Source organism: Ursus americanus, chromosome 22 (genome assembly GCF_024610735.1).
Source record: "Ursus americanus isolate L20-20 chromosome 22, mUrsAme1.1.p, whole genome shotgun sequence".
Taxonomy (NCBI): domain Eukaryota; kingdom Metazoa; phylum Chordata; class Mammalia; order Carnivora; family Ursidae; genus Ursus; species Ursus americanus.
Window position 1 is genome coordinate 35,032,057 of NC_142148.1, and position 25,789 is coordinate 35,057,845.

Consider the following 25,789-nt stretch of genomic DNA (forward strand, 5'->3'; position numbering starts at 1 on the left):
GGGAGCTGATTTGGAAGCAGCAGTATTCTTACTGTCTTCTCTTACTCCCTTCCAAATTGGGGGTGGTTACACCGCTTCAATTTGCCTAATAAAAGCAAGAAGAGGCAGCTGAGGACCCAACCTCACCTCTTAATTAATGAGAGCTGGATCCCCGAGCATAAAGAAGAAACCACAAGAGGCCATGGATGACTTCAAAAGAAAACAAATAAAAATACTGACCCTAAAAGAGGCATCCACAAAGTTATCCCAGTTTAATAATATGTGATTAAGGTTCTCATGAGAATTTGAAGCGACTTTCCTCATACGATGATTCATCATTAAGTTTGATATTATTGGCAGGCTTGCAATAAAGCAAAGCATGTGCACCCAGGAGAAGGAATCTAGGTCTACTTGGGAACAACAGACCCAGTGAAGTTTTCCCACGTGGGGATGAAAAAAAAAAAAAAAAAACAACAAACCAAAAACCCCACCACCTCTGTACTACATAATCCATCAGACAAGTTACAGGTAACTCGCCATTCAACTATTTCTGCAGCAGGACACAACCTGAACTTCCTCGGCTAGAAGGTTCTGTTTGGATTTTCTTTCAAGGTAGGCAGAACGAGATGGGCCGGGAGACTATGCAAATGACCTGTGGGAAAATGGCACCTTAAGTAAATAAGGGCAGCAGTGCGTGTCTGGGCAGGGAGTGGGAGGGGAGACTTCGAAAGAGAAAGGGCTAAATTCTGGAAACAAAGCCTGTTGTTCTGGCTGGGAGGGCCCTCCCCATTCTGATGACAGTAGCAGAAATCGCGGTCGGCCTCCACTGATACTCATCTGAGCGCGGAGCAGGCCCGGAGTCGCTCATGGCGCTGCTGATCCGACTTTCTCTAGAACGCCCTTAATTAAGAAGGGTGAAGGTAGGTGGATTCCTGCTCAAACTTTGACAGCAATGCTGTCAAATACAACGCTCAGCGGCCACGAGTGGGGCTTAGTATGCGAACCCCCCCCCCAGCCTTCCAGAAAATAAACTTCTCTCTGAAGTGGAGGAAGAGACAATTCCAGGTCAACCTGGGTTTACTTTAGTCCCAGCTGCTTTAGTTTTCACTTCGGTGTCAGGCCTCAGAGCTCAGTGGCCCCGCTGCACAGGAGCGGGACAGATGCGGTGACAGAGCCACAAAGTGAACACCCCAGAGAACTCTCTGCAAAGCGGCAGTCCTCCGCATACCCCGAGCAGCAAGATCGCTTGGGGGGGGGGGGGGGAGGCTCCTCAAAATGCAGATTCTTGGGCCAAACCCTGGCCTGGGATTCAGTGGGTGTGGGGTGGCACCCAGGAATCTGCATTCCAACAGTTCCTTGGTTCATTGGGGGAATTACGGACATGGGCACTGAGGTCTGGGGCAGCGATTCCCAAAGTATGGTCCCACCAGCAACAGTGGCGTCACTGGGGGGCTTGTGAGAAATGCAGAGACTCGCGCCCACCCAGACCTACGGGATCGGGCTCTGCATCCTAACAAGAGCTCCAGGTAATGTCAGTTTGAGCTGCACTCGTTTAGACGGTTTCGTAGGCCTCCCTTGGCTCAAGCCAGGGCGGCTTCTGGGGCAAAAGTGATAGGCCCCGAGGATCCTTTCAGTGTCACACTAAATCTGCTAATCCTTCAGGTCTGGGAGGAGGGAGAGTAAGAAGTGTGAGATCGTGTCAGAATGCCACAGACACCAACACCATTTCCTGAAACAAGCCCTTCCCGAATTGGCATAATGTACGTTTCAAGAAGGTTCCAAAAACTGTAATCATGAAGCAGTCGGGGTGGGTCTCTGGCTTCTGCATTGTCCGGGACCATAAAAGAACAGACTTCAAAGGCCAGCAGCAAAAGTCTACATTCATCAGGCTCAACTGACAAGATTCCAGCGCAGCCATTAACCTCTCAGCACCGGCCCGGCTCCCGCCTGCAAAGGGGCCAGGAGATTGTACTAATCCCATTCTAAAGAATGCTCCGCTGTCCCCTAGTGATGGGAAAAGTGGGGGAGGGCTGGGAGATGGAAAACCAGGTTGGGGGAGGAGACAGACTCAAAGAAACCCACATCCCTCCATCTCATCCATTAGCACTTTAAGGGGAAGATTATAAAAACGTGTTATCAATTTACAGAACAGTTAATACATGAAGTCACTGACTATGCCCATAAGAGTTTTTTCTTCCGAGAGAGAAGTGTGCACATTCCACCAGACAGCTGGTATAATTTAATAAGCTTCGGATGTGCCTATTTGGATTTTTTTTTCAACTTTCTTGTCCTCCAAAGAAAAAGAAGCATATTCGCAATAACTTCAGTCCCCCTCTTGCAGTAAAGGATTTAAAAAAAAAAAAGTTTAGTCATTTACCTGCAGTCACCTGGGAGTTTGCAAGACCCATGCTTGGGACTACAGCCCTGTCTGCAAATAGCTGTAAAAAAACAAAAACAAAAAACAAACAAACACAAAGATGAGTCAAGCACACTGTTTCTTGCACCACCACCACCACCATCATCATGAGAATGGCCTAGTACATTAAGCCTACAAAATCCACGACTTTAAGAGATCTCATGTCAAGTCCATTGTAAGGACAAGAAGATGGGAGGTGCCCAAATAGCAAATCCAGCTTTAAACTTCAAGGCCTTGCTAGCAGATCTTCAAAACATGATACTACTCAGGGACAAACGCTGGCAAGCTGATGGGGGAGGGGGGTCTTCATCCAGTCTCTCTCAACAATAGCTACTCTGCTCGCTGTCAATTCCCACCCTTTCCAAAAGAACAGGAGCTGAGATCCTTCCTCATCTCAACTACTCTGTCCCATGAGGGCACATTCAGATGAGCCCCAGCCTCCTTAACCCCCACATCCCCGCCCCACCCCCTAAAACGCCTGATGGCTCAAAAATCCCAGGGGACTAACAAAGCCAACAGGGCTGGCTTCATTTGGCAGGCTAATCCGGAGGCCAGATCGGGTGGTACTGTTGCAAAGTATCCTTGCAAAGCAATTCTGCTTCCTTTATTTTTTCTTTTTTTTTTTAAATTGAACAGATGGTTAAAAAAACACTAAACGCGGTTTTTAAGTAATTGTTACTGATTTTTTTTTTTTAGAACACCAACTACTTTAAGTACGTTTGCCAATTCTTTCATTTCGATCCCAGAAATGCCATCCTTTTAAAATTCTAGTGATTTAAGAAAAGCTCAGGAGACCTGCAAATTCCTCTTTGTCCTGCCCGTCAGTCACAATTCAAAAACTCCCTTTTTAATTTGAGTGCATCCTGGAAGAATTTACCAAATTAGGTGAAACAAGCAAAGTACAGTCATGTTCGTGAGGGCCTACTCTGGTCAACTAGAATTACCCATTTGCTATGAATTAGAAGCTTTGTAAAGGTACAAATCACAGATGATTCTGTGAACATCTGTGACTATGCAGTTAACTCCCTGAATCCCAGAAGGGCTGGGACATCGGACAGCACATATGCAAGCTTACACTGCTGTGATGGGTCCAAATCTACACGAGTCTGAAAGCTCAAGTTCACCACTCACCCCTACCCCTCAACGCCACGGCCCCCGAGATGCCCCGTGAAAGCTCGCCAGCAGGCCACCCTGAGCTCAGGGGCTGTCATTTCCTACAGGATCACAAGTTCAGGCATGGAGCTAACCCTGTCCCATTTAGCGTCTGTTTTGGGTCAGGTTCCTTAGAAGCAGAGCCTGAGACAGGGATCTGGGTACAGGAGAAGGGAGCTGAAGGCAGCAGATGGGGCAGGGGAAGGCTGAGCAGGGGTCTCAGCTGGAGTCCGGCTTCGCCTTGATCCCAGGGGGAGCCCTGGAGTGTGAACTCTAGCACGGAGTGGAAGCGGGGGCTGGCCTCTGTACCCCCATCCAGTCGTTCACAGACTGTGAGCTAGAGGGAAGGGGCATGGAATGGCTGTTTGGCCAAGGCCAATGCTCTAGAGAAGGAACGGCTGTGAGCTGTTAACAGCCAATGGTGGGGGGGGGGGGGGCGCACACCAACAGCATCTTTGTGCCTCAGGCCTAGAAAACAGCCCAAACACCGCCCCAACCTGAGACAGCCACTTGACTGGGTGGGGAAAGAACCCGACCCCAATGGCGACAGCCACTCAGAGCTGGTTATAACCCACCCAGCACAGGCCCACACACCTCTGTTACATTCCGGGCCCATCCAGCCCTCCATGCACGTTTTGTTGCCATTCTGGTCGCAGGCATAGTGTCCAAAGAAGTCATCTCGGGGTCGGCAGAACTTATTGCAGCCAAAGCCATAGTAATAGTCATCACAGGTGACGCGGATCTGATACTCAAAGTGGGCAACCCCTGTGTTCTGCTTCAGCGTCTGCCACTGCCTGCTGGGGTTTATCATGCCCGAGTGAGAAGCCTTTTCAATAATGCTGTCAGGCTCTAGAGCAAGGAAATACAAATAATAAAGCACTGATTGCATTAACATTCACAACAGAGTCTTCTCCCCTGACCATTGTGCCTGTTTTTAATAACAAAAACAAATGCACATAGTACAAAATGCAAACAGTACAAAAGGGCAGAAAAGTGAAAAGCCTGTCCCCCTTCCCGGAGGCAACCATCCTTTTACATTTATTTACCCTTTTTAATGGGTGCGTAGTATTTCCCTGTCTGGGAATACAAGGAAATATGTTCACCTAATTCCTGACGTGTACATTTAGGTTACTTGGACCTTTTACGATTCAGCAAAGCCACAACGAACATCCTTGTACCCATCTGCCCACGTGCGTGGTTCTAGCAGTAAGAGGCCTTCTAGAAACAGAAGCGCACCCAATGCACGTCCATCCACAGCCAGCCGCAAACTACCGCAAAGGAAGCCCCGTCAGCCTGTCCTTCCACCTGCACGGGAAACCGGGTTTCCTGCCAGCAACGCCAACATAGTATAGATAATCAAACTTTCTGATCTCTGCCTGATAGGTAAAGAAGTATCTCTTACTTTAATTAGCATTTAAGTGATGGTGAGCACCCTTCCACGTGGTTACCCAGCCATCTGTAGCTGTTCCTGTGAACTGTAACCTGTTTCTCTCCTTTGCCAAGTGTTCTATTGCATTGTTGGGCATTTGCAAAAGCACTTTACATATTATAGAAAGCACCTGATTCCAGGTAAAGGTTAGCGAGCCTGCTCTTCTGGTTTTAGCATCTTGGGTCATGCTTTAGAAGGGCTTGGTCTACCTTCCGAACTCTTCACTAGAAGCCAAGGGGTAGAGTTAGGTTTTTAAAAAATGATAAACTTTGCCACCTTGTCAGCTGGCCCTTGTGCCACGGACTTGATGCGTCTCACCTTTCACCTTCGCCCAGAAGGCAGAGGGGGAAAAGTAACGCACCCCAGTTTAGAGACAGGTAGCTTGGGGGTTTGTCTGAGCCAAGTCATGCTCCTTTAAAGGTGCCCATTGAAAAGGAACATGCCCAGAGCTCAGGCAGCCAGCTCTCAGGAGGAGTAAGAAGGGGTCCTGCCCTGAGGTCACTTATCATCTAGTCTGAGAGAAGAGCCAGGTACAGAAATAAACGCCAACGCCAGGTGCCAGGCGCCCAGGGGAGGGACGTGAAAAGGAAGCGAGGCACTAAGTCAGCACCGCGGCCTGATCTGGGGTTTGTTTTCTTAACCCTGCCAGCACCAACCCTTCGCCGCCTTGTCAAATGCAAGGCCACCTCGGAGAGACCGTATTAGGACCTACTCGCTATGTCTGTGGTTCTTACCCACGGTTCTTACCCACCCACACCCCTGTTTTTCTAGGCCCAAGGCCTGTGCTCACCTACAAGGTTATGCAAAGCCAACAGGTGACCAGGGAAGGAGGGAGGAGCTCCTGAGGGGCTCCGTCCACACGACTTCCAGCTTCGCCCCAGCGTTCACCCTCTGGCTTTAACTGTCGTGTGGGCAGGACAAGCTTTGAACAAGCCCACATACCTGCAGACTTACACCCCAGCACACACACAACCACTTGCAGATAACGCTTCACTAACATTAAGTTTTACAAATAAACACAGGCCGAAGAATGACAAAAATGTCCCTCCATTAACTGTGTGTTTGTTCTGCCGGTTCAATTAAAAAGTGTAGCGAGTTATTACCATGTGATTACGAGATCTTAATAAAGGAATTATTTAAACACACGTTTCAAAGGCCTCCAGCATCTCTGGGGCAGGTAACAACACACAACCCAGCCAAGAGTCCAGGGCAATCCTAAAGGCCCAGGCTGACGGGTCATTTTCAGTAGTTAGGTAGGCTTTCCACCTAGGTCTAGAAAATATGAAAACGGTCATTCCGGAATCCTCCATGGGGCTAACAGATCTGTAGAACCAACTTCGCAGCTGGGTGGCAGGTTTCTCCCAGCAGCCCAGAGGCAGGGAGTCGGGGGTGTGGAACATGCTCTCTGGCTTCTGGGTTAGAGGGATCACGTCTGCTGCCTGCTGCTTCTGAGCTGCCGCCACCTGAATCAACCTTCCGCTCAGCTTGGGGCACAGAGGTGTATCCGGGGGGTAGTTCACTTGGGAGCCCAGCTTTATGACTGGAAAAGGATGTTACAGACCCTCACTGTGTGACGATGGAGCACAAAGCCCCCACCAGAGCCCCGGAGGCCAAGGCGGAGGTGATGAGGCGAGTCGGAGCATAACCCCGGGGCCACACCAACCAGGACCTTCGTCAAGAGGGCTAGGTAGAAGGAAAACCTGGTCTGAGTAAGCTTGTTTGTGTTGGCGCATCTCCTGAGCAGTCCCATACACTGAAAACCATTTGCACTGGGGGAGACCGAAAAACGTGTACCCTTGTCTAGGACAGCTCTGAAACAGAAGAGAAATGATCTCAGAGGACGGACGCCAGGAGGGCCAGCCTCAGACAACACTCTAATGCACGAACAGCACCTGGGGTTCATCTGGGCCAGCCCCTCTCTGCAGAGCCCACGTGAGAAGGAATTCTGCGTCTTAAAACTCAGGGCTCGGCCTCCAATCTGAAGCCAGCATTTTGGCAACTTATTTGGCCCCCAAAGAGCAGCCAACTCCATCTGGGTTGCTCCACATCCTTGGCCTTTGCCCTCACGGAGTACAGTCCCATGGAAGGGACAGGGGGTAAAGGGAGTAATACGCAAAACATTCCAGGCAGCGCAAACAGCAGGTGCAAGGGCCCTGTGGCAGGACAGAATGGGAGGACGCATCTGAGGACAGAACGGTGACTGGTGGGATAGGACCAGAATCCGGATATGGTAGAGGACAATGTGGCACGTGGGATGGAGCTAGCTGGCAAACAAGATGACCGTGCAAGGCCTTTCGGGCCAAAGAGCTGTCCCAAGAGCAACAGGAAGCCACCAAGTGGCTCTCAGGGAAGCTGACCATCAAATCGAATCAAGATGTACCCCAGAAACTAATAGAGGACATTGTAGGTCAATCATATTTACATTAAAAAAGGAAAATGCCCTGGAGAGACCAGGATGGCAGAATGTTGGAGAAAGCAGCAGAGGTGGACCAGAGTAGACATGGAGGCACTAATTCGGCCGCCACCATAGGCACTCAGGTGTCAGCAGATGGTGACTTGGACCAGCATAGTGGCAGGGGAAATGGCGGGAGGTGGCAGGACTCCAGTGAAACACTGGACAGAAGATTTGTTTAGAACCTGGAGGTTGATTCGATATGGATGCTAAGAGAAAGGGAGGTACAACAGGGTGTCCTCCAGATTTCTGGCTCATGGTGCTAGGTGTTGAAATGCTGGTGCCAGTCATCCATGAAGGGCCCTAGGCAGGATCTAATTTGGAGAGAGAAGATGCCAAATATGGTTCTGAACGTGAATTCAAGATCCTTTGGAAGTACTGTAAAAAGAGAGGCTGAATAAGCCAGCAGATAAACCACTCCCTCCTCTTTGGGGTTCACAAAGTGAACTTCAGTGACTCGCCGTAGGCATTCCAGGACTTTGGGGCAATTCCTTTCTTCCAGAGTAGAGGTCTGAAAGCTCCTTCTCCCCAAGTCTTCCTTGTGCCCTTCCAGTGACTTGGTGAGCCTCTCCCCAGCGAGGAGATGCCCCAGAACCCCACAACAGGGCTACCCTGAAATGCAGACAGCTGTGGGCAGCTCTGGATGGGCACCAGCTTCCCAGGGGCAGAGCTACCTGACCTGTGGCGTGAGGGAAGGCCCAGGAAGGGCCCTGCAGATGCCAGGGGTCCTGCACGCCCTAACAGGTGTCCTGAACCAGCTCCTGCCACGAGCCAGGATCAATCTCAAGGACGTTCACTCTACCAGAGTGTTTTAACATCTCAGGGGGAAGGGAAGGAGAAGACCAGTCTCCACCAGAATATGTGAAGCATCTATTTCCCCCCCAACCCCCCATCTTCCCAATGTTTAGCTACCACTGTAACCAGGTCACAGTGACACAAGGCTCACACAATCTCCAATGTTTGTGGCAGGGAGGGAAGAGAGAACAAACAGGTGTCTGTGACCCTGACTGGCATCGGCCACGACCACGGCTGGTTACCCCCCTCCCCTCCCACACCACAGCAGGACAGGGATGCTGCTCAGAGAGGAAGTCCACAGATCTGGGCTTCTGATGTCAAAACAAGAGGAGTGACCCAAATGGCCTGGAGCCTCAGGCACACCAGGGCTCAGCAATAATTACGTGGCCCCAGGGCGGGGCAGGGGGCACCCAATAAGCCAGACACAGCCCAAAGCAGCCCACCTCACAAGTACCAAGCCCTCAGTGGGCCCACTCCAGGCACTCACCATTCTCAGATCCGCTTTAAAAAAAAAAAAAAAAAGGCATGGTGAGAAAATGAGGGGAAATGTTATCAGCAGCAAACACAAAGAAAGGGTCAGTGAGGTAGAGAAACCAAAGGGAGGAGACATTCAGGGAAGGGAGGGCAAAGACAAAGAGTTGGATCAACCCTTCCTCCGACGCAGACTAAAGGATTTCAGCATGAATCAAGTTTTCCCAGGACAACCTTCCAGATCCCGCTAGCAAAAAGGAAGCGCGAGGGAAACTGTCGTCAAGTCACATTTAAAGAGCAAAGACTCCCCCGTGTAAGCCAGGCTGCTGCCATGTCCAGACACACCCTCTGTGACTTCCCCACCAAAAGCCACCCCCCGCAGCTCTGAAAAGCAACCTGTCCTCAAACAGTCCTCTTTCCGAAGGGGCCCAGGTGGCCGCGGTGCCGGGAAGGCTCTGGGATTCCACGTCAATGAAAGGCCGGTCACGCACGGTGTGGGAAAGAAAGCCCGACCGAAGGGCTAGAAGCTCACCTGTCCACCAAGTGAAATTCAAGGTCGGTCTTTAGATGTAGAGCCCAGTGCCACCTTTTTGGCCTTTATCTTTCCGATGAGAGATTAAACACTCAAAGTTTAAATGGACTTTTAAAAAGTCACCACTTCGATCCTTTAGCAGTCTACAAGGTTTTAAAGTTGTAAAACCATGAAGATCTCTATCCCAAAGATAATCTAGGTCCCATACTCAGGGACTCAGTTAACTGGGACTCCGTCCCGGCCACTTAATATTCCAAGTGGACATTCTAGGGGAGGTTGTGGAAAGGACTCCGTGGAGCAGTCCGCCCTGGGGGTGGGGGTGGGGACGGGGTGGGCACAGACACAGGGAGTGGTCCAAGTCCTCGGAAGCCCTCAGGAGACAGATCCAGCTCTGACACTACCACGCTCCAAGCACTGCTCTTCCAGAAAGACACACCTGGAGCAAAGCGCATTGCTGTGATACTTACGGAGAGTGTCGTTACTGGAATCCCACGCCTCCACAAGCAAAGTGTAGGACCTCTGCAACACAGAACAGCGGCAGCTTAGTATTCAGAAACAGGGGTCATTTCCCAAATGTCGTACCTGCTCGGCCTCCCCGCATACCCTGCCAAACAGAACCGTAAAGCCAAAATGAAAACTCTGTTTGCCGTGGAACTGAGGTCACTCCCCTCCCCAGCACCCACCCCCAGGCTGACTCCTTCCATCTGGTGGGGGCCCACTGCGGTCAGTGACCATCATCTTACACAAGCAGCCCCAAGTCGTGATCAGGAAATACCACCTCCCTATACGTGAACACTCCACAGTTTTCCAAAACTTTCCAGACCCCTAAGTCTAGCGCATGAGAAAAAACACACAAAGAATTTCTTCTAAGCTAACCTAACTTAACCTAACCAGGTATTTGCACCGGAGCGGGGGGGGGGGGGTGTGTGCATCCAGTGAGGAGGGCTGGGTATTGCTAAGGTTACACTCTGGGCCCTGGTGGGGCAGTCCCTAGGGAGGCCCCCTTTTCCTTTTCAGAACCCCTTTGAAAGCCCTGTCTGTGCGAGACCATCTCAGCTCCCACAAGTATCAGGTGACTCTAGGAAGAAGGGGGGTAGGTGCAAAGAGACTAACACAAAGGCGGCAACCTAACTTGGGGTGCTTGGGGGCAGACTCTGGGGACGAAAGTACAAAAGGGAGAAATAGCCGCACACCCATGGGTTATAGCTATTGATGGACTTATCTGTCAATAAGATCTAACATTCCAGGAATAATCAGAGTCCACTAACTAAACAAATTCCCTGGACACTGGCAGGATGCCAGCTATTATACTGAAGGCACCTTTTATCTTCCAGGCTTATCTCAGAATTCCACCCCCCCCCCCAAATCCAAGCCATTAGCAAATTCCCGCTTTTACTCAAATCTTCATTTGTAATTTAGAATGAGGTCAGTCTCACAAAACACCAGGGTTTAAATAAACCAGCTATCGTGGCGCTGGAGAACTAGATTGGAGGGGGGTGGGGCGAAAAGGCACAGGAGCCCTTCCTCCTCTGTATCCCTCTTGTCACCGACATGTACCAATGCGTCGGAAATAGCACCTTGAGCACCTTGCTCAAATAATACCTTGCCACCAGAAACACCGTCAGCAAGAGAAGGCACCTACAAGGGGAGGCAAAAATGGAGCGAAAGGGCAAAAAAAAAAAAAAAAAAGGAGCTTCATTCATAACTCTAGGCAAGCTTACTGCTCACGCAGACACAGCATGTTGTCTCCGAATATAAAAATATCTTGTGATAGACCCTGCCTTGGAATTCAGCCGAAATATGTTTCATACTCAAAGCAGAGTAGGATTCCATTTCGTTCACTGATAACTGTGGGAAAATGCTCAGAAAAGCAAGCAAAACCAGGCAAGCCGGGGCACATACCCAGCCCTCTCCTGCTTGGTGGCCCCGGGTCCAAGTTCATTGTTGTCGTCGTTAATATTTTATTAGTAAAAGTTACACCTTATTTACAGCCTGTAAGTTTCCTGGGACTTACTACAAATTACAGGACTCTTCCCTGAGAGCAGCAAGAAATTACATTTCTCTACTGATTGGAGGGGAGAGCCAAGTCCAAATGAGGCCAGATGTGGGGCTGATTCTGTATAATTAAGCCCTTCGTTTGCTGGCCACGTTGAGACCCACGTTCTCTACTTCCACATATTGTTGTAATTAATCCTCTGATTAAATGCATTGATACCCGTAGTTCTGACAGACTTGCACAAGCGCTCAACATGTCATCGCCACAAACCCCACAGAAGGGGAAGGCGTGCCGGGACAGAGCTGGCATGACGGTATTAACTCTGCTTCATGCAGAAAGGAGGAGGCAGCCTCCGTCCTTGCACAAGAGCCTGGAAGACCAAGCTGTGGACCAGGCCCCTCCTCACCGGAGCTGGGAAGGCCTCAGGAGGTGCTGACCAACACTGCCTAACCTTGAGGGAAAAGAGTGACACAGAGAAGCACCGAGCTCGGGACGCCACGTGTCATGATCTTCCATGAACTGCCTTTTCAGAGGTGGGCATGGGGTGAGGGCCGGAGGCTCCAGCATTGGCAACAAAGCCTTGCCAACAAAAATAAATAAGAAACTCTGGACCCTCTCTCTCCCCAGTTTCTGAGAAGGGCTTATGGTTCTGGGCCTCACCTCCCAGGGCAGGAGGATTCCTTCCACCCAGCCTTCAGAAGAAAGGATGCCCTCCGAGGCCCCTATTAGGAGGCCCTCTTACCTCCCACTCCATCCCCACACTACAGATCAACAAGATAAGTTGGTAATGATTAGTAGCTGCTAGGAACTTTAATTTTTCCCAGGCCCACGCTTGACCTCTGTACATCCCAGAATATACATCCAGACTCGGGAGATCCAGACCACGCACTTGATGTCATCATATTAGGCCGGTACCAGGCCAAAAATCGGATGCAATCTGCTAGGATCATGTCACTCCCAATTCATCACCTCAAATCTGACCCCCAGCCAAGGCCAAGCCCCTGGGCACCCCCTCTAAGGGCTTGGAGAGTGGGTGCCAGGCCAGATGAAGGGCAAGTGTCCAACTTAACAAGTTCACACAAAAATACCATTCACGAGAAACAGAGCGCATACCTGGCTTTTTCTTGGTTTCACACTACAAAAGTAAGACTAGGAGAGTTCTCTTGCTTTACTTTTTTCGGAAATCTCCCCAGAGCGATAGGGCTGCGGGGGGGCGGGGGGGGGGCAAAGCAGGAGGGAGGGGGTAGCTAACAGAACTTCGGTGTGGGTTTGCGCCTCCCTCCCCTCACCTCCAGGCCCAGGGCAATGTGGCCACAGCCCCTGGTTCTCGTTCTAGTGCAGCAGGAAAGAGGAATGGCCAGCTCTCAGGACGACCTTTGGGGAGGACGGCCGAGGCCTTTCACCTAGAGGAGGGACCTGGCCCCCAACTCCCCAGGCCTCCCGGGTCCTCCCCCCGCCGCCCCCCCCCCCCAGCCTCCCGCTGCCCCGGGCCTGGGGCTGCGCACAGGCCTTGTTCTGCGCCCATCCGACTGCGCGGTGGTTACCTTGGCACCGGGCAGAGTGGTAAGCACTTAATTGCCACATTAAGAAGGGGGATGTAAGAAACAAAGGTAATTGTGTTGGCAGCTGGGAGCTTCCTTTTCCTGGCAACGGTGGCAGCCAAACCGAGCCCTGAGAAGAGGCTGCTTCCACTCCTGCCAAGCGGACGGACACAAACAAACCGCCATCCAAACGGCACGCGTGCGGAGTCCAAAACCCCAGGCCGCTGCGCCGGGCGGCCGAGGAGCCCACACTTTGGGAAGGCCCGACGTGCCCGGGGGGCCATTGTGCGAGGCGGCCGGCGCGGGGTTGGTCTGGGGCCCTGCGCTCTGCTGACTCAACTGTCGCTTCCTGTCGCGGGCCCTGTATTAGCAGTATTTCTGGAGAGGGGGCATTATTCTCGGTAATCCTCATTTCAGTCAATTCGGCCACACTATTGTCCTGCCTGCGTCTGGGTGGCCACGGTATAAAATATTCCGGTCACAGACACATTAAATAAAGGCTCCGGAGATCGCATGTGTGGGCGCACGCACGCTCGCACGAACGATTCACGTGTCCCACGGCTGCGGCAAGGGGAGGCTTGAAGAAAGGACAACTGCCCCACAGCGTCCAGGCTAAGACGACTTCAGCCGGAGACAGCAATTTAGTCTGCGGGGCTTGACATTTCAATAGAGTCCGATCTGGTTACAAAGGGTGATTTTCTCATGAAAGCCCACCTCAAAGACTCACCAAGTGGGCCCCACCGCTCATAGCCAGATTGGAGACTCTCCATGAGATGCCCCCACCCCCTTTCCCATCATTACCCTTACCTGTTTGAAAAGCATCCCACTGATAATTAAATGCACCAGTTACAAAAGGGTGGCGAGGTTAATAGATAGAATACCGAGAAGCCAGCCAAGCACAACCGTCCGGTTCACACAGAGCAAGCCTGAACAAGAAGCCTTTCTACTTATTTACCAAAAGTGCATAAAAACTGGGCCGAGCTGGTAGAGGACTCTGAATGTTTGACTATTTATGTCCCACTTTTAACCACGGGGAGCCACGTTGCAGAACTTCCCTGCACATGCACTGCACCAGTGACAAATGTCTCGGGCACGGTGAAAACAAGGGCCGCAGGGCAGGGCAGTCCCCACTGTGGTCAGAAACCAGCAAGGAGATCACCACACGGCCCCTCGGCACCACGAGCCAAGATAAAGGTGGAGTATCTCTGAACACGGAACCCTGTCCCACCTCTGCCACCGTTCTAGGAAACGCAAGAATCATCACTTCCCACGCATCCTAACCTACTTCTCAACTTTAGGAAGGTGTGTTAAGTGTATTTTGTTCTAATTTTTTAAGTGCATTTAAAAGCTGGAGCCAAGTGTCCCTTCTCTCAGAAGGAACACACTTAGAGCAGTTTACCAAGGGGGAATGCTCTGGAATATTTGCCTTTATGGATGACCATGCTAACTGTATGCCCGTCTGGAGATTCGTTACAATGCAAGGATGCATAATCTGGAAAGCCTGACATTGGAACCAAGTGCTGGCCCTTTACAAGGGGCTGGTGGCTGCTGTGAATCCAGCCACGGCCTCTGTGTGCATTCGTGTTTTCAGATCAGGAAGAGGAAGACTCCTTGTTGCCTTGGCTACCTTTCTTCATGAGTAACGTTTTTTCCTCCATGCTAAGCTTCCCACACGCCTTCTACCCGAAGGGTCCCTTACCGCTCTTCGCTATAGAGATTTTCGGCAGTATTCAGATCACTGGTTTTCAGGGGAGTGGCGTGCCTGTAAGAGGCCGCTGTCACTCCTCGCCCCCACTGCCTTGATGCCAAAAGCTTCACTGCTCTCTACCCATGTCTGAAGTCCCTGTAGAATTATGGGTGTGGAGTTGGTGGGTTGCAAACTCAAAGAAGTACTGGACATTTGAATAAGTTGCTAAGAAACAAGACAATAAGGAGGAAGAAAACAGAGCAGTTTACACCTGGAAAAGAAAAAAAAAATTAGAAACCAAATACCTTGAGAGGGGATTTCATTTGGGGAACGGCCATTCTGCAGACACTTAGCACAAAGTGAGCACAGGTCCACTTCCCCCCCCCCCCAGCCTGGTTTTGCAATGCAGACATGTCATTTCATCACTTTAATTTGACACAGGTGTCTGAGAGCAAACGAGTTTTTCTCCACGTGAGAAAAATCCCTTGCTCTGAGCACTTACACTCACGGGTACTGTTTGCGTGCATCATGGCCACGTGGGTTGTACATACCATCTGCAGAAAGGAGCCAAAGGAGATCCCCATCCCTCCACCCTCCACATGTCCACACCACACCTACAGAGGCACAGGGACCCAGAAACATAGCAGAGGGCATGAAGACAAGGACATGTCAATTACATTCTGTGATGAACCTGGTGGGAGCATCTGATTTACCCAAACCCCTGGCAGCTGTTCAATCAGGCCTTAAGTGTGACCGGAGGCCATAGTTGGCATCCCTCTGATATGCAAGAAACACACTTCACTGGATTTCCCTGAAAAATTCAGTTGTTCTCAGCAGCCTTTTATCACTGTCAATGGCATTTAAATAGGGGGCCAAGGAGACCGGATATATTAATGGCTTCCCCCCAAGTTTCTCTAGATTCATTTCACTGCAGGGCCTGCAATGCATCAATTCAGTGAACCGGGGTTCTGGAGTTCCTAAAAAGCTTTGGGGGCTGGGTAGTAAGCGCACTAATGGATTTTTAATAAGCAGGTACTACCAGGATTTAGCACTGATTGGGGAGGTGCAACTTAACCATTTCAGGGACTTATAAATGCTTATGCACAAATCACTTCCCTTTGAGCCCAATCACCTTCCATAATGTGTGTTCTTATCACTGAGTCCCCCTGATTGGAGGGTCATAAATCAGGCCAGTTGCTTCAAGTCAAGACCTTGTGAGCACAGCACTGGTATGGGGACTAGAAGCTCCCAATGAGAACCACGAGCCTGGAGCTGGGGCAGCAGACATCCAGCGGAACATAATCAGATACTATCCCACGGGCAGACCCACCTCTACAGAGCTCCCCACGTGGGCACTGGAATGTGAACTAGATTTCAAATGTGACTGCTCATGTCCTCTTCTTCCTCACAGTTGTTTGCGGTTGTAATTCCCCAAAAAAACATGAATTATACCACCTTCTAAACTGACCTTCTACCGTTCACCCTGGACTACAGCTCTTCCACAGTCAGCACATTTGGGAGGACCCATTAGAACGGTAATTGGTAATTGTGACTGCCTAAGGGTCAGGGGCACAAGTGGCTGCAAGTCCAAGGTGGTTTGATTAAAACAAACAAACAAAAAAGAACGAACGAAAAAACCCTATCGCCTTTCCATCTTGAATTCTGTACCAAGCTCAGTTATTACTTATTCAAGAAAGTCAGTTTTAAATAGACATGCTTACTAATATTTAATCGCCAAACTGAATGAAACTGCTCTATGTACTTCAATACCTAAGGGCTTTCCCTTCGGTTAACACTCACCCTGAAATCATTCTTGAAAGTTACAGACTGTGGTGTTTCTCTAACCACACTCGGGAAAATAAACTAAAATAATACACCTAGACGCCACTTTCTCTTGGGAAGTAAAGCTTATGTTTCACAGCAGGCCTTTTAGGGGGGCAGGGTGGAGACTCATTTATGAGTGATACATGCATTTGGCCCAACTTCAAAAGAACCACACTCAGTGTAGCCCCAGCGGTCTCCCTATTCTAGAAAAGCCGAGAGTCTATTTCATGGTTGGTGACCCGTGGGCCCTGAAACCACAGAAGAGCCCCAGCAAATCAATCGTCTCCCTGCCCCACACACTGCTTCTGCTCATTCCCCATCTAGGACTCTGCCAAGTGTCAAATGGGGACAGACACACCTTCCAGGTCACTTTTCCAGAGCTAGTCTGGGGAGCAAGTCTCCCTGTTCTCATCCAAGCCGTCCTCTGACCCTACTCTCCAAAGTGAGCCTCAGCCAGGCCTGCAGCTTTTCCACATCACTAATAAGATTCCTTTTATGGTCTTGTGAAAAGCAAGGGGCTCGGGACTGCTCCTCAGGAGGGTGGAACCACCTGCAGGCCCCTTCCCCCCCAAACTCCAAATACAAGTTCAAGGGCGGTCAGTATTCACAGTTAACTTGGGCACAGATTAAAAAGTGGCCAGCCTCTTTAAAGTTCTCCCTAGTAGGGGATTAACAAACGAGATAAACACTCTTTGTAAAATTGAAATCCCACAACAGAGGCAGCCCTCCATTCTCAGAGAACTCTACATACCACGGGTTTTTATAAGTCCCTTTTAATGGCATGTTTCCGATAACTGTCTTATCTCACCCATGGCAGAGGGCATTTTATAAACGCTAGCTCCAGTAAATGCGGGCCTTGAGAGCCATCCCAAGATACACACCCCCCCTCCAAAGCATTCTCCCACTCCCTCCCCTCCCAGCGAAGCGAATCACACCCCAGCCCGCGGATAGGAGGCAGCAGAGTGCACCCCATCAGAGCACGTGGCGGAGAATAGTCCCCCGGGCACCGAGCTTCCCCCTCCCCCCCCTCACCGCCCACCCTCGCAGCTCCGGCTGGGCCAAGCCCGAGTCCTGGCGACGAGCCACGCCTCCTGGACAGCAGGAGCGGAGCAGAGGGCACCAGCGTTTTCCCCTTTCCTCCCCTTTCCTCTTCTGCAATCAGTCATCTTCCTTCTACCCAGTTTGGGATGTTGCAAGGGCCTCGTTGCAGGGTCGGTCGGCCGGCCCGGGGCCTCAAGTGGCACCCGGGGCCGGGGTCCACGCACTTGCACTCTCAGCAGCCGCCTCGGGCGGGCCGCCCCTTCCAGGCCTTGACACGCCCCCGGAGGCTAGCGGGGGCCGGGCGCCCGCCGGACGAGGGCGCACCCCCGCCCTTCCCGGGGAAGTTTGCAAACACAGCTGGTTCCAGAGCCCGGGAACCGCTGGAAGTGAGGCCACAAGGGCTACACCGCGCGGGGGCGAGGGCAGGAAGGGGCCGGCAGGGGGCGGAGGTTCTCGGGCTCCCAGCTCCAGCCAAGGCCCAGAGACAACCCCCCCCCCACGCCCCAAGCGGTGGACGCCCCCGCGCCCTTATATCCAGCCTGGAGCGCGTCCCCGCACGCCCCAAAGTCTCCCGGGGAGCAGCGGGAAACAGGCTCCCCCCACCCTCCAGGAAGGACACACCCGCCCTCCAGGCCTCTCACGAGAAAGGGGAGGGTGCCGATTTGGACGGCGTTCGAAAGCCAAAACTGCGCGGCGTCGTTTTCCACGGCGCATCAGGTTTAATTGGTTAAGCAAAGATCGTCTGTAATGACTCCCAGCTCGGGTGGCGGGCTGGTCACTCTAGGGCCTTCAAGTTGCAAGTTTAAACCGGCCTTCCTGGGAGCTTTGCCCCGCAAACCCCTGTGGGCTCCCCACTTTTGTGCGCTTAGCAGAGAGCCTCGAAGACGGGGCCTGCTGAGATCTAACTATGCAGTCTCGGCTGCTTAACACCCCACCCCGCAAGACTTCTCCAGTTAGCGCGGAGTTTCAAGCCAAGGCCCTTTAAATCCCTCTCGCAAGAGAGAGCGGGACTCGGCAGCGCGTGTGCGGACCTCGGCGGGCCTCGCTCACCGCGTCGCTCACTCACCGGCCAGGCGAAACTGAAAGGCAGCACGATGCGGTTGCGTTCGTTGCCACGACTGGCCTTGAGATTGAAGGTGTTGCCCCCGATGACAGGAGTGGAGCCCGAGCCGAAGCTGCAGGGCCCCCCGGCCGTGACGCGGGACTGGTACTCCTTGAGGCACACTTTGAAGTACGTGTCACACTCGTCGTGGGAGCACTTGCGGTCCCCCGGGTTCCGGACGCCGCCGCAGCAGTTCCCGTTCTGCAGCTCCCCGTTCACGTTCTGCATAGACAGGATCTCCAACTCGAACTGGCCGGAGGCCCCGCACACCTGCCGGCGAGGGAGGGAGGGAGGTGAGCGCAGGGGAAAGTGGTTTTTCTTCGAGGGTGGAAGTAGCGACTCCCTCCCCGCCCGCCCCGACGAGCCCTCAGCGCCAAGTGAAAATAATTTTGCAAAACTGAGCGCAAAGACTCAACGTGATTCCCGAGCATAAAATGCACGAGCGCAGGCGAAATCCGAGGACTGTCCCCGGGGAGAAGAGCGGAGAGAACGCAGCCTCCTGCCCCGCCTGGAGGGTACATTTAGGAGGTCCGGAACTTCCCCAGCCCAGGTGCAGCCTCTCAAGAGCAGGGACCCAGCCGGGGAGCCGGGCGCCCGAGGGCTCCCAAGCTCGCTCCAGGCGCTCAACCGCAGGCGTCCAGGGAGCTGCGAGGGAAAGGAGAGGGCGGGCCGGGAGGGAGGCCCGGCGGGTTCCTACCTTGGCTCGCAGGGCGCAGAGCAGGGCGAGCAGGAGGCTCAGGGGGCGCCCGGGCCGGCCGCGCGTCCGTGGGGACCGCATCGCTGCGCCGCGCGCCGCGGGCACTCGGGACGCCGCCGCCGCCGCTGCTGCTGCTGCTCGCGCTGGTGCTCCGGCCGGTGCTGTCGCCGGTGCTGCCGTCGCCGCTGCCCCTGCGGCCGCCGCGTCCCGGCTCTAATATACTCCGCCGATTGGAGCATGCACAACTGGAAAACAACACCACTTTTCAAAAGCCCTTTCAAGAGCGGCGCGTTCCAGAAGGCAAAGGGCCCGGCCTCCTTTTATTATTCTGATCGCTTCTTTGAGGCGCTCCCCCTCCTCTTCCACCTCCCGGCTTTCTTTCCTTCTCTCGCGCTCCCCTTCTTTTATTATTATGATTATGCGCAGCCTTTTATTCCCTTTCAGATCAGCTGCTTAGAAAGAAGAGAGGGAGGGGAGAAAAAAAAAAACCCGAGCCCAGCTCGCGGGCCGGCCGCAGGTAACACAATGACGCGTGCCCGCCCGGCTCTCGGAGAGGGACTCTGAGAGCCCGTCTGGGAGCAGCGGCCCGGGCTGGCCACCTCTACCCAGCGCGCCGGATCGGCGCATGCGCGCTTATTAATATTCATGAGGGGGCGTGTCAGGCGAAGACACGCCCCTCCCTCTGGTTGATGGGGAGGGGGAGTACTGGGAGGAACTTGGAAGGGGCTGGGGGCTCAGGGACGCGCGGGACTGCGTAGACATCCCAGGGCCCAGCGCGGACCCCCGCCCTCGGGAGCTTTGGGCCAGGCGGGAAGGGGGCAGGGTGCGGCGAGGAACTTGCTAGGGTCCGTTGCTCAGGGACGCGCGGCGCCGCGTCGCTGCCCGGGAGCCCCCTCGGAAGCCTCGGGCCGGGCGCCTGTGCCCGCCCGTCGGGGCCCCAGGTGTAGGCGCCGCGGCGCTGCCGGAGCGGTCGGAGCCGGGCAGCTTCCGCCTTCCGAGCCGCCTGCGTCAGCTGCGGCTTTCGCCCCGGGAGGAGGGCCTGCCCGCCGGGAGCCCGGCCCGCTTCCCGCGAGCGTGCGAGCCGCCCAGAGCGCGCTGCTGGCAGCAGTAGCGGCAGAGGCGGCGGCGGCGGCGAGGCTGGCGTGCTTGCCGCCGTCTGCTCGCCCGGCGGAGGCGACCTGGGCAGGCGCTGCTGGGAACTTTGAAAAACTTTCCCGGAGCCAGGCTTGCCGCAGATTCGAGGGGAAGCCTCGGCCGCGCCCCACCCCCTCCCCTATCCGAGCTTGCTTAATCTCGGAGGGCTCCCAGCTTCTTTTCCAAACAGTGCCAGGGCAGAGGCTAGGGGAAACCGGGTGGGGGAGGGAGGCGGACACACTGGGGTCTGCTCAAGTTTGGGGAGGGCCTGAGCGAGATGCTGATGGGCTTGGGCTCCCACCATCCTGGTCCCGCTGCCCGGGCCGCAGTGCGGGGATTGCACCTGTAGGCGGCCTCCGAGCAGCTTTCTGGGTGGCAAGAGAGGAGCCTGGAAGGGACCGTCTCATCGCCATCGCCCTGCCGCAGAACTTGGCTTTCTGGGGTGGCAGTGGAAACCGATGCTATTTTCCACCTTGAGGCGAGCCTTGCAGTTAATAGCGACACTCCTGGTCGTAACCAAGGTCAAAGGAAACCTGCGGGCTGGCCAAAGCTTCTGCCAACCCCTCTCACAGCAGACCTGCTGCTGCGTTTGAGGGGAACCTCTTGATTTCCATTGAAGGGTAGACACAGTTTTGGCCGTTATATTGGGTATGTTCTTTGGAAAAGCGTGACTATTCAGGGGCAGGATCGTGGCTTGAGCCCTCTGGGACTGTGGGGCATGATGGGCTGCAATGGGTCAAGGGAAAATAGTTTCCAATATACTGAGTTACGAGTGCATAAAAGGTTGGGTAAATTGTGGTTATTTACTGCAGTTAATGGACAATATTTTCGGTGCCAGATCTCATCACGCTGGGGAATAAGGCAGCCAGCTGACCTCTTTATGTTCCTTCAAAGCCACCAAGGGTGGTTTAGCAATCTTGGCATTTTAACAGCCCAGAAAATACTCCTAAGAAAGGTACCTTATTAGGAGTAATGTGTCCCATCTTGATGATTATTGGTGAGATAATCCGTATTTTGGAAAGGACATAATCCAAGAGTGGAACAAGTTTGCAGCTGGCATAGGCCACAACCTGAGCATTTTGTCTTAATGTGCCCCAGTCCCTGCAGTTATCCTAAATGCAAGGCATCCAGTTGTCAACTGTAATTGCATCTAGGCTTTTCTCACCAAAGTTTCCAAACCAGTCTCCTCTATCTACCTCCTATCTGCCTCCTTCTCCCTTGTCCTCTGAATGTCCATTGGGTGCTAAGTAATGGTTTAAAAGCAAAATGCTTGTGCTGGGGGGAAAAACACAATTCGTGAAGGCTGATGAGGTCTTAAATTGCACACTCCTTGGAGTTCCCCATGTCTGAACGGTTTTAATTCTGTGCATGGTGGCTGGTCCCGCACACACTTCTCAGGGAGGAGGCTGAGGCCTTCAGTTGAAGAGTTTAGATCCCGCCACCTGGGTTAACCTGGAAGGGCCACCTGAGATTTCAGGTGCCTCCAGGTAGTAATCTGGATTGCAGGTCAACTGGGGTCAGCTTCAGGCCACAGTTGAGTTTAGCCCCCTTGACTTTTTTTTTTTTCTTAGTAAGAAAGAAAATGTAGATTCCTGGGGGTTGAAACTCTCTGATGAACCCTGACAGGTATGTGAAATCACTAATAAACACAAAATTCACATGCCGAAGAGCACCATGTCCCTCACCCTTCCTGAGCTTGGGAACCCACTTTTAGAGAAGGCAGTTGTGGGCTAGAGGGGATTCTTTTGAAAATTTTCAGTTGGGACTCTTCCAGCTAACTGGTACTCCCCCAAAAAGCCAGTCACGTTTACCGCAACAGACACCAAGTGGAAACTCTGCCCTCTACTTCCTTGCAGCCGGCTCTCAGCCTCAATCTCTGGAGAAGGGGGAACTACTGCGGAAAGAACTCAAGCACACAGATTCCCCCTTGGCCAAGTCACATCCTGCCTTCGGGTACGGCAAGTGAACATGCCAGAAAAAAAAAGTTCCTGTGGAAAGTGCCATGTTTAGCCATCACACCTACACCTGTGAGAAGGAGAGAGGTTTGTGGTCCCTTCCTGTCTGGCCCATCTCATGTGCTCCAATCATAAGCATCCTTCAGTATCTTTCTTTAATTTTAAAGATGTAATTATTTTAGAGAGAGTGGGGGGGGGGCGCAGAAGGAGGGAGAATCTCAAGCAGACTCCCCACTGAGCACAGAGCCTCACATGGGGATCGATCTCAGGACTCTGAGATCATGACCTGAGCCAAAATCAAGAGTCGGAGGCTCAACTGACTGAGCCACCCAGGCGCCCCACTTGCTTTAATTTTAAAAAGATGCCTTATTTTACTTCTTCCACAAAACTTGCCCTGGTTTACTGAGTCATCCCCAAACAGCAGTCCTGAATACCCCCCACACCACGAAAGGCTTAATAAGAGACATTCAAGCTGTAATAACTGTATATCAATACATTTGGTCAACTTAAATCCCTCAGCATTGTGATAAAAATCAAATCAATATTTATTGAGAACTACATTACACCTAGCAACATGGATGATCTCAGAAACATCCTACTGAATGGAAGAAGCCCGACACAGAAGACTACATGCTGTATGAAACCGTTTACATGAAATTCTAGGGCAGGCAAAACTGATTTGCAGTAAAAGAAAATGTTGATGGAAGGATGGAGATGAACTGGGATGGTCTTGAGGGTTCTTCCAGGGGAGGGATAATGTTCTGTATCATGATAAGGGTTTGGTTTACACGGGTGTATGCATTTGTCAAAATCCGTAAGTGCTCTTAAGATTGGTGCATCTTGTGTGTTCAAAAGAGGCAAAATCGTAATAGTCAACTTGAGTTAATGATACGGGTGCTGAAGCATATAGAGGGAAGTGAAATGATACTTGCAGCTTGGAAATGCATTTAAAAATGAGATTATGAATGGAGAGAGGCTGGCTGGCTGATTGGAGATATGCTGGACAAAATAGTGAAGGGTTAAGGATAGGATCTAGATGGGGGCATATGGTGTTCACATAAAATTCTTTCAAATGTCTCTGCCTGAAATTTTCCCCTATAAAGTGTTGAGGAAAACGGTTACCTGAATATGCCAGCTATTGTGTAGAGTGCCAAGGCTACAGAGGATGACACCAGAACAGTGGACTTTAAGATTACGGAGTGGCGGGCATTCCTGCAAGGGATGATGGCCGTGTAGATTGTGGTAGTGAACAAAAGGAAGGTCCTTATTTCCCCCCATTCCTCGTCTCCCTAATACCCTTCTTCTTTCCAATAAATAAGAGAGGAAGGTCCAAACACATGAAGGACCTGTAAAAAAAAAAATCTTTTAATGTCTTCGTTTTTCTTATTTGCACATTTGCAGAGAAGTTCAGACAAGTTCAGGAGCCCTCTTCCATGGAAGGGCAGGTGGTGATATCTTCCTGTTCCTTTCTAGAACCAAAGGATGCTTATGTGTCCTACAACCTCTTCTTTCCTTCTACCACCTTCTATCTCTTCAGAAAATGCAAAGCCCCTGTAAACTCTGCCCAACCGGCTCTCTGAGGAAGCACGGTCTCTGAACAGACAACCAGCTTCATGGATGAGTCTCCTTCCTCCGCATCACAAGAAGTTCCGAGAAAAACCTATGGGCAGCAAATAAGACATTAAAAATTTTAGGATAAAGTTATAGCTCCCACAGCAACCATCACCAGGCCACAAGTTTATCCATTTAAGCAGACACTGAGTAGATCCAGCCCTCTTTTTTCAAAGGTTCATTTTACATCCACAAGAGAGCTGAATTAATTTTCTTTGGAAACCAGAACTATGAATTTCTTGCATTATTAACAGTAATTTTGAATGAGCTTTCATTTAAAACATTGTTTTGGTTTGGCTTTGAGCTCAGGTATTTATAATTTTGCCTGTCCTGCCCCGATGCCGTCTCGCAGACATTATGTGGAAAAGCTATCAGGACAGAGTTCCGTGTCCACGGCCCCTTTAACAAGCCAGTGATTGAAAGTCACAAAAAACCCAAGATGCAAAATCCAGGAACCGTGGGACTGATTTCCTCATTTTACTCCTTGAATTAAAACCAAAAATTCTGTATGACCTTTCATAGTTTTATATAGTTTTATAGTTTCATAGTTTACTGGGGGGAAAAGTTCTACTTGTAAAATGTACCTTTTCTTATAGCTGAGAGCCTTTTTGAAAATAAAAAAAATCTTGGGTGTAAATTGCTGTTAAATTGGCCTTCTCAAAACAATTATAAATGATTCATTCACCCTCCTTTTTGTGGTGATGACGTAGTGAGTTTTCTGTTCTGTGAATGACACCTGAACAACATGACCCATAGATATTCTGGGATAGGATTAAAAAAAAAAAAAAACACCAAATTGGTCCATTTGTACAGTTGACTGATCTAAATGCAACTAACAATTTTCTGTAATTGCAAAGTGTGACTGAGCTCTTACAAACCTTTTCATCTCCTAAAAGGCTCTGGAAATTACACTCTCAGAAGCAGGTAGCACGTGGAAACTACCACAATACAATTCACTCTGTGAGCACCTTTTCATCTTGTGTGCATTCAGCTTTTGCAAACAGGCGCAAACCCAAATCTGCCTCCAGATCTAAAAAAAATTTTAAGAATTAACGTAGTTGTTGGAACTTGGGAAAAGGAGAGCTAAATATATTCAGTTATCTGAGAAAATTTCGAAACATACATAAATGTGAGAGTCAAAGAAAGGTGATTACACCTGCCAATGGCACGAAAGCCACGGGCTTTCCACTCACAGTATTTCATGTTTGGGTTAATGGTTCTCAATAAATTACAAGACAATGTCTGTGTTTGACACTTTTGTTCTCAAGCCGACGGTGTCTTAACTGATGCCTTTCTCTAAATTAGAAGTTATGAACGACATGAAAAGTGGATGTTTGCAATACTTTAATTTTTCATGTGGAATGTAAATAGTTGTTTTTATTATTGTATTTATGCCAAGAGTGCTCAAGGACGGCTAAAAAAACATTCACTTGAGCAGAGAAATATTGCCACAAGTACTACCTATAAACTTCTAGATCCCTAGATACCAGTCATAACATACACAGATTTTTATAAGCATCATTTAAAAATGATTTCAGAACATGTCAAAGATTCTTTTTTCTTTTGGAGATGAACTTAAGGCATAGAAAACTGGAAGCGACTATAAAAGAAAAAGTTTAGTTTCTAAAAGATGGCTGTGGCCTCCATGGAAACGGCAATATTTTTTCGAAGGTAACAACTAGAGAAGTCAATTACATTATCGTAGGATAGTTTGGCAGTAATTCATGTGAAGAGGAGTGGGGTGGTTTCATAGACCACACATGTAATATGCCTTAATGGTGCAACTTGCCTACTAAAAATACTAGGGCCACGTTCTGAGGCTGCATTACCAGAAGTGTCGATTAGCAATCAAGGAAAAATCATAGCTCTAGCATACTCTATACTAGCCTTTACACAACTGAAGTATTTTGACCAGGTCTGAGCACCATTGTTTTTAAAATTGTAGTTAATAGACATAACATAAAATTTGCCATCT

General features: G+C 51.0%; 1 protein-coding gene, 1 long non-coding RNA gene and 1 pseudogene across 3 annotated transcripts in view; 1 reads left to right on the plus strand and 2 right to left on the minus strand.

The window, feature by feature from the left end:
• Positions 1 to 19,667, minus strand: part of JAG1 (jagged canonical Notch ligand 1) — a 35,705-nt gene extending 16,038 nt beyond the window's left edge. The window contains exons 1-5 of one of the 2 annotated variants that reach the window (XM_045809049.2): positions 19,115 to 19,667; positions 18,382 to 18,687; positions 9,694 to 9,745; positions 4,142 to 4,396; positions 2,357 to 2,417 (exon numbers count right to left, since the gene is read on the minus strand). In XM_045809049.2, coding sequence (XP_045665005.2) covers positions 2,357 to 2,417; positions 4,142 to 4,396; positions 9,694 to 9,745; positions 18,382 to 18,687; positions 19,115 to 19,195 — 755 coding nt within the window. In that variant the 5' untranslated portion in view covers positions 19,196 to 19,667. Of the gene's footprint in view, positions 1 to 2,356; positions 2,418 to 4,141; positions 4,397 to 9,693; positions 9,746 to 14,462; positions 17,155 to 18,381; positions 18,688 to 19,114 lie in introns of those variants that run through there. The other variant, XM_045809057.2, reaches the window with a different exon arrangement.
• LOC148108063 (uncharacterized) lies at positions 18,683 to 24,151 on the plus strand. The gene is made up of 2 exons (XR_015720951.1): positions 18,683 to 18,967; positions 22,105 to 24,151. It is a non-coding gene; the product is annotated as an uncharacterized LOC148108063 (long non-coding RNA).
• On the minus strand, positions 19,592 to 20,862 carry LOC148108064 (uncharacterized; annotated as a pseudogene).
• Positions 24,152 to 25,789: the final 1,638 nt, after the last annotated feature.